This window comes from Lygodium microphyllum, chromosome 6 (genome assembly GCF_053477565.2).
Source record: "Lygodium microphyllum isolate KBCC chromosome 6, Lygodium_microphyllum_v1.1.10, whole genome shotgun sequence".
NCBI classification, from domain to species: domain Eukaryota; kingdom Viridiplantae; phylum Streptophyta; class Polypodiopsida; order Schizaeales; family Lygodiaceae; genus Lygodium; species Lygodium microphyllum.
Genome location: NC_141140.1, coordinates 33,512,224 through 33,520,860, shown reverse-complemented (window position 1 = coordinate 33,520,860; position 8,637 = coordinate 33,512,224). Strand labels below are relative to the sequence as shown.

At 39.7% G+C, this 8,637-nt stretch overlaps 1 protein-coding gene across 3 annotated transcripts in view; it reads right to left on the bottom strand.

Annotated features, from left to right (window-relative positions):
* Positions 1-3,298: 3,298 nt before the first annotated feature.
* The window catches only part of LOC148034443 (uncharacterized), a 355,106-nt gene continuing 349,767 nt past the window's right edge, over positions 3,299-8,637 (bottom strand). For 2 of the 3 annotated variants that reach the window (XM_087679378.1, XM_087679380.1), the window contains one exon: positions 3,299-4,535. In XM_087679378.1, the coding sequence (XP_087535504.1) occupies positions 3,936-4,535 (600 nt within the window). In that variant the 3' untranslated portion in view covers positions 3,299-3,935. The remainder of the gene's footprint in view (positions 4,536-8,637) is intronic. The other variant, XM_087679379.1, reaches the window with a different exon arrangement.

The window sequence follows — 8,637 nt, the reverse complement described above, 5'->3', positions numbered from 1 at the left end:
GCTATGTGCACTGATTATCACCCCTTGGTCTTTCTTGTCCAATTTTTCTTGGAAGATTAAGCCCTCATCCATGGTAGTACTACCATACAGGCTTCATGGTGGCACATTCTTAATTCTAATGGCCACTTTTCAACACCTTCTTTGGTGAATCATTTGGTTTCTTGGTGCTTGGTTCTTTGAAAGGTGCACTAGCATCCTATAGAGGATTGCTTGATGGCTAATTCTCTCCAACTAGAGTTGCTGGTTTTGTCATGGTTGCTCTCCTAGGATGGGAAATATGAGGATCTCCCTAAATTTAATCGTATGGTACATTTGGCTCTGACTTCTATTGTTGATGCCATCCTTGTCATCTGTGGAAGGTTCATGTTCTTCTGCACAACCAAAAGGCTTTATCGGATTCCTCGTGGACTATTCTTGATCCTCCCTTGGTGGCGGACTAGGATCTTCCTAGTTGTCTTAACCTTCAAATGTCTTTAACTAACTAGATTTATCATCTCATGATTAAGGATCATCGTCGGCTGGTTGATAAAGCCAATGCAACTTGGGGTATGCATAAATATAAGGTCATGTGAAAGATGACTATGATGGAGGCCTAGCTAAATAAAACACCCTTTAAATGCAAGGTATTTCTTTGGTGAGTGATCAATGGTGGGCTGCCTCGCGTCTTGGCTCTTTGAAAGTATTGAATATGGAATGGTAGCTACTTCATTTGCATGACCATTGTGAAGTCCTCATGTCATCAACTGATCTATTACCATTTAGCTAGGAAAATCTAGACTTCTGTGACAAATAAAGGAGTCCCTTAGAGTGATTGCGTGTGATGTGCATCCCAATAATATGTGAGGCCTATTCCATGTCATTCATCTTAAAGCTCTTCTTGAGCTAATTTTTCAACATAGAGTACCAAAATCATAAGGATGCCATCATGAGCCTTCTTTGTGTATAAACATGGATCCATATCACTACAAGAATATCCCCATGAATACATGAAAGCATCGAACTTGTGGTACCATTCCCTAGGTGCTTGGTTAAGGCCATAAAGGCTCTTCCTCAACTTGCACACTAGGTGTTTCTTGCCTTTTTTCTCAAAGCCCTTAGGGTGCTACATATAAGTGTATCTCACATACTTTGTGTATGAAGCTGATGGTTTGAAAAAGGGCCTCTATCATCATGGGGGATGCAACAAACTGGGCTCTAATAATCTCATGTGGTACTAATGGTTTGTTGTGAATCATTCGTGAGAGCCTGATGGTTTGTGGTCTCTTGATTTGTGTCCATAGGTATGTAGCTAAGCCAAAGATCCAAACATGTGCACCATGCATTATGGTTGGTGTGAAGAGTGCATCAAATAGCCACCTTCGTGTGTGAGACTCTTGGAAGTATGCTAGTAGCACCGTCTCTCCATCATGGCCAATGCTATGTATCCTTGTGTGAGTCAGTCTCTGGCTACCTATGCCATGGTGAATCTCCTGGTGGATATAGTAACAATGACCCCTAGATAGACGTATGAGTCCATAATCTCCAACTGCCCAACTCCTAGGGTGAAGATTGATTTTCTCACTAGGGCCGATATGTGGAAAATTAAGATCTTCATTTTCCCAAGATTAACCTTCCCAAGATTTTCCAAGATGAAGCAAAATAGGCAAGGATGGTGATGAAGGACATGGAGATGTTACTGTAGGCCCTCTTATGATTTAAAGACCAGAACAATATTGTTAGCATAAAGAATAATAGAGACCAATATACCCGCCAAATCCACCCCATTGCCTCCTCATTTGATGTAATCTATCTTGATTGAAGAGTATATGCGACATAAGACATCCCTGCTTCATTCTAATGGTGCTAGAGATCATGTCTTTAAGTCCTTGCTAACTTACTTAACCCACCAGTCTTTGTAACAATGTCAGAATTGTTGGGTTATGCAATCCTGTAGGATGTTAAAATCCACACGATGGCCTTGAGATTTACTATTTTACAAGCTTTGTATGTTTAGCATCACATGTGGACCAATATTGCCAAGTTTTTAATAGAGGATGTTGGGATTCCCATGGGCACACTACTTTAAGGACCTCATGGTGGAATATCCTAAATTCCACCACCCAACCATTGAAAGTTTCAAAATCTTTTATTCTTATCCAATTGATTGTATCATAGTAAGAAGACCTTCACCTTACTATTTGGTGCTCCAAATTTCAAAAAGAAAGTAAATTTTTTGCAAGTAGAGGTTGCAGCTACATCTAGGATACTTGACTAGTTGGTTAAGCAACGCCAAAGGGCTAAATTTAATAGGATGGTGAGATTAGGCATGAACACTATCCACAATGTCATTGTGAGTCAAGCAAGGGTTTATTCTTTGTGCCATATTTGCCATTACTTTTGAATAGCAAGAGATTGTAGGCTACTTTGGGTGACCTTGGAGGATCAACTTTGGAGGCACTCTCCCTTGCATGCTTCTTTTCCCTTATCGCCATGGGTGGATTGGGCTTCTGTGACATTCCAAAATTATCTAAAGTAGTTAGCTATTGAGATTTACTATAAAATGGTGCAGGTTAAGAGATGGATTACTAAAAGAGTTAACAAAGTTTGATCAATCGATGATAGTATAGCTAAGTAGTGTGATCACCTGTTTCACTTGTGGAACCCTTTCAAGAAAAAGTTTTTCTTTGGGAGGTTTTCATTAGGAGCCTCCCCATAGGCAATGTGATGTAAGCCTAAAAGATATGTTGGGGTAAATGTATCTTTTGTACTACTTGTAATGAGACATAGAATCATGTTTTCATTTCTCATGCAGTTGCCAAACAGGTTTGGAACTTCATTTCCATAATGTGAATCTTTATTAACAGATCAAAGAATGCTTTTCATGACTAGGTTATAGTCTCATTATCCTTGCCTCTTTTGCTTCATGCAACAAACTAGTCTTTGACACATTTGACAAACTAGAAATGCTTTTATATTTGATTTGGCATCCAATATCTATAGTCATGTGGGACAAGTATGCGGCTTGCTTTAATGGCAAATTTCTTCCATGATTTCAACAAGCCGCATTATTGGAGAGATGGCTACTCCATGTACGGATACTATCTACTCCACCCTTGTACCATCTGGATGATCCTCTTGCTTTGTATATGTGGATTGGTATTTGATAGCTTTTCAAAGAATTTATATTCATGCAATGCATTGTTATGTTAGCCTTTTGGCTTCATGCCAATTGTTGCGACCCTATTTGGTAGGCCTAAAGGCCTAATGTAAAATTTTCCATACATTAATTTACACTTCTTGAGAGAGAGAGAGAGAGAGAGAGAGAGAGAGAGAGAGAGAGAGAGGTGGGAGGCTTCTCTCTTTCCATGTGGGGATCTCTGGATTGCCTCTCAAGAAATTTTAAATTTCATTCTTTTTAAGCTTCTAGGAGGATTTTGAGAGAGAGAGAGAGAGAGAGGTAATGGCTTCTCTCTTTCCATGTGGGGATTGCAGGATTGCCTCTCAGGAAATTTTACATTTTATTCTTTTTAAGGTTCTAGGAGGATTGTATAATTGACATGTGAGCATTGTCAAGTTTGGGGTAGCCTTGGGAAATGTGAAAATAACAGAATGTTGGATAGATACTACATTGACTTAAATAGCTTTATTGAAAAGGACTTTGAAACGCATGTTTTGCTATGCTCCCAATACACAACCCACACGTTTTGCAAAAGCAGTGAATCCATATTTGTGCTCTCGATGTTGTTCTATATTACCCTCCTCATTACCACATACGTTAGCTCACAAACAATGGTTTAGAAGAAAGAAGACACAACTGCTCCCAGACACTTGGAATATCTTTCTAGCTCGGTAATCGCGAAGAAGGGCTGTCATGCCTCCGGTAAAATGCTACCATTACAAGCCAATGCAGCTTGCTTGAGAAATATCGAGTGTTAATTTATCAGCGGGCAGTTCCATCATGAACTTCTCCTGGCAGCACGAAAGCTGGGTTTAGAAATTGCCTTTGGAGGTGGAGGGTTTGATCCTGACCCAACTGTGGCTGGCTCATTCGGCTCCAGGGATGCTGATGCAGATTTTAGCTGGGATGGAGCTGCTACTGTTGTTGACCTGCTTATGAGAGATGGTGCTAAGGGTGTTACTACACCTTGCTGCTGATCTTGCTGCTGCTGCTGCAAATTAACAGATCTACCCAATCCTGAAGTTATTGTTGCTTGAGACCTTACAATTGAAGGTGACCTTGACAAGTTTGTCGCTGTAGTAGCCGAGCCAGCAGGTGAAAGGCCTACTAGTTTTGCTTGGCTGGCAGTTGCACCGGACTGAACTCCTGAGCTCCCCGAATGAAGAGAGGCGATTTGGTGAACTGTTGATTTTAGTTTGGCAATTGCCGGACTTCTCACTGGAGGGAAGGTGGCACCTTTTTCGGCTGCTTTAATTGTTTTCCGAGCTCCTCCCTCTGTCTCAGCAGCAGCAGCCACCACAGGATTTCCCACTGCTGATGCGTACCTTTTATCAGTCTTCATTTTCTGAATCATCTCGTCCAACTTCCGTTGTTCCTCCTACAAAACAAAGCACGCGTCAACATAAATTTCTTCCTTTCTTTCTGGTCAGAGGAGAGAAAAAAAACTCTACTAATACATCCCCAGGAGACAAGTATACCAAGGCAAAACTCAAAGTACAAAGCAGTCCTATAAGTGACTTCGATGCAGAAAAATATATCCACCGAAGGGAATTCAATTACAAGGCCCGCCGACATAGATTTCTACACCGAGAAGACCAAATATAATGGCACAAGTTGGGGAAGACATTAAAATGATATGTCCCAAAGGTGATGGTGTGGTGGTTAAAACCCGCTCTCACAAGCATGAGGTTGTGGGCTTAAGCCTTGCTAGGTGTATCATTTAGTTGGACATCTATGTTCACGTGGTGTGTTCGTGAAAGTCCGGGCTATTGTCCACTCCAACACTCAGTTGGTCCTCCTTGGCAAGGTCACTGAGCATGGTGGTCCTAGTGCAATCAAGCTCCCTTCTTCATTCAGCTTGCAAGCTGTCCTATTTGCAGATAGGAGCAACACTAGCATGGCTCTTGCCCACTCTCTTGGCTAACCCCTTTGTGGACATTGGGATGTTTGTGCCTTATCTCAGGATAGAAGAAAGATATTTATATGATATCTCCATATTAATGCTTGAAAATATATAAGGACGTGTCAGACTGCACATAGTAGTACTTTCTGCATCAATTTTTAGTGGGCATATCTTTCTAGAAGGCAACTTGTTGTCTATCATACCATTCTATCAAAGATAAACGCAAAACTGATTCTTGGAGGCCAAAAGGTCCTTAAAGAATTTATGAGTTCTCTTATGTTTCCCGGCCCAAGTCTTCCAAATGTAAAGAACAGTTTCTAAGTCATGAACTGTCCTATTTGATACTCCACTTCCAACTTCAGATTGTTTCCCACTGGCCTAAATCTTCCAAATGTAAATAATAGTTTCCCAAGTCATGAATTGTCTTATTTGATATTTCACTTCCAACTTCACAAGCAATTTTCAGGTCACGCCTTTTGATGACATTCTCATTTGTAGGCCTCACACACCCCTAAATGCCCACAATGTTGTCAAGGTATTTAGCATGTATGGCCAAAAGTTGTAGAGACTCAAGGAAGAACAGCTCAAAGAACAGAGAGAAGAAATTTCATAGAGGAAGATGGTTTGAAACAATAGGAGACCAAAATGTGTAAGAATCCCAACAATAGATTATGTCTATGGCATAAAAGCTTGTGCCCAAACCATATACAGCATGTACATCAGCATATAGACCAAGAAATGAGGCTATGGCTCAGTATAAACCCAAATATATTCAGCCCATATTCATTAGAATCACTATACATGAGTGTAGACAACAAACAATGTGTCTATGGCTCAAAAACAGTCCCATTCATTCATAAGAACAAACAGGAACCTATGCAGCCCAAACAGACATGAATAACCCTATTTTGGGTGAAAAAAATGCTCTTCTTTCAGCTTCAAACACCAATCTTGCAACTCATAACAGCAGTGGTACAAGATACATCAAAACAGTCCACAAAAAGCCCTCTTTTGGGATAGCAAAGAGCATTCTTTAAGCATAGATCAAAGTAGATCACAGAGATAACTCTATGAACTGCAGAGGCCTGCCTTAAATCTCTGTTTAGATCAATCCACATCAATAGTTATCTTCATACATCAGGCCATCCACACATGAGTTGCTTCTCCTTGTCTTCTCCCTGTGTTCGTCTAGTTCTCGCCCTGCTTTTTCTTCAGTTCCATCATACAAAAGCTGGAGTGCCTTGGCTCTTTCCCTGCACTTCAAACATGCCCGTTTGCCTGTTTGTGCCCGAAAATCACAATGACCCTCTTTCAGTCCTAAAGGCTATTTTGAACTCATCTCCTTCCTTCATTCGAATTTGATGATAACCTGATCAAAGATCTATTTTGGTGAAGACTTTTACATCTTTAAGCTCATCCAAAAGATCATCAATTTGGGGATACCTATTCTTGACTGTTGACTTGTTCAAATCCTAATAATCAATACACATGTGAAATGATCCATCATTCCTTTTGACTAAGAGCATAGGAGAGGCAAACAGTGATTGAATTTGCTGAATTAAACCCATTTGCAACAATTCTTTGACTTATCCCTCCACTTCTTCCCTTTCAAACTTGGACAAGCAATAGAGAGGTTTGTTGATGGGCTTTGTATTAGGCAACAAATCAATAGGATGGTCAACCTCTCACTTTGGAGATAAAGATGATGGTGGCTGAAATAAATCCTTGTATTCTTCTAAGATCTCTCCCAATCTTGGATCCCTTTTCTTTGAAGAAGAATATGGCTGATTTGTTGATTTCCCTTCATCAACTTTCGTAAGCAAAAGAGTGAAGATGCATGACTTGACATTAATTTCTTTTCGCAATTTCTTCATGCAGATGAGTTGTATTTGTTTATGGTCTATGCTTTTTAACTCTATGTGATGTCCTTGCCAATTAAATTTCATTTGCATTTGCTCCAAGTCTAAGGTGAATTTGCCAAGTGTTTTCAGTCCATTACATCCGATGACAATGTCAATAGGCCCCATATCCAAAGTGATCAAGTCTACATTTATTGTGCAAGAGGATAATAACTCAATTGAAGTACATGGACATACTTCTTTACTAGACTCATATGTACCATTTCCAACTTGTATCCGCCAGGAAGAATCCATATCAATGTGTAGCAACTTCAGCCCATTCAAAGATTTGGTATTGACGAAGCTACGAGTGTTGCCCGTATCAGCTAAAATATGTGCAACCTTGCTACTAATGAAACTTTTGAGTCGTCTAAGTGTATTTTTCCCTTTGCAACCGGTCCATGAATCATGTGAGATGGTAGACAAGGAAGCATGAGAATCATGAGTACCACCTAGATCAAATGGAAATCCATCCATGGGATCATAAAATTCTTCATTGGTGGCATGCTCCTCTTCATGAATCTCTTCAACCATTGGGTATGTATCAACATGCAGTAAATTCCCCTCTTGATCTTCTTCTTCTTCAACTTCCACATCTTGAGTGATCACCATGTTGATTTTTGAGTTCTTAGCTTTACACTTCAGTTTATGATATTGTGAATACTTCTCCCCACATTTGAAGCATAATCCTTTTGCATGTATTTCTCTAAGCTTGTCGTGAGGAAGGAAGTTGAAGTTAGATCTATTTTGGGACAGTTTAGGAGTATTTTCAGCTCTTGAAAAAGTACCTCTTGGCTTAGCCAAAATTTTGAAAGTTTGCCCATGTTTTTGTACAAAATTTCTAGCCTGTTTAGAGGCATAAATAGTGGGAAATGTTTGTAGTTTGCTGTTATAACTGTTTTGATTTTTATAAACTCTGTTTTCTTGTCTAAAAAAGAGTCTCTTGATTGGTTGAAAACTTGCCCATACTTTGTAGGTTGATTGGAAATATTATTGCCCATACTGCTTTGTTGAAAATTTCCCGCATCTCTCTTGTACTTCAAGGAATATCTTTCAGCCAATTTTATGGCCTCATGTAATGTTTTTGGTTGTTGAGCTCCTACCTCCGATGATAGGGCAAGGTCAAGACCAAAAATGTATTTATTCAACTTAGCAAAATCTGAAATGCCTTCAACATACATGGAGAGATTCAAAGAGGTGTTGGAATAGTCTCTAATGGACATTCCTCTTTGAGCGCATGTATACCATCTTCTTTGAAGCCTTTCAATTTCCAAAGGAGACACAAAGAAATCAATCATTGCTTGCTTGAACTCCTCCAAAGAGTCAAAGTTTTGCCCAGTCTTGTGCATGTAACACCACCAAGTATGGGCATAACCTTCAAGAGGAAAAGCCACGAAATAAATATTAGCTTCTTCACTTCTAAGATAAAGGGTGAATTACAACTCAAGCTTATTGATCCACTCCTCCCATTTTGAAGATGAAGCATTATCTCCTTTGAAATTAGTGATATTGATCTTTTCCTTATATTCTTTTTCATTGTAAGATAATTGCCCATGAGAATGTTGTCTTCACCATGAATCTTTATTCCATGAATTTTACCTAAAAGTAGGTGGCCCAAAACCATGAGATGAAGGTTGTCCATTTGAAACATGCTCTTGGTTTGGGATGTCATGAGCTGA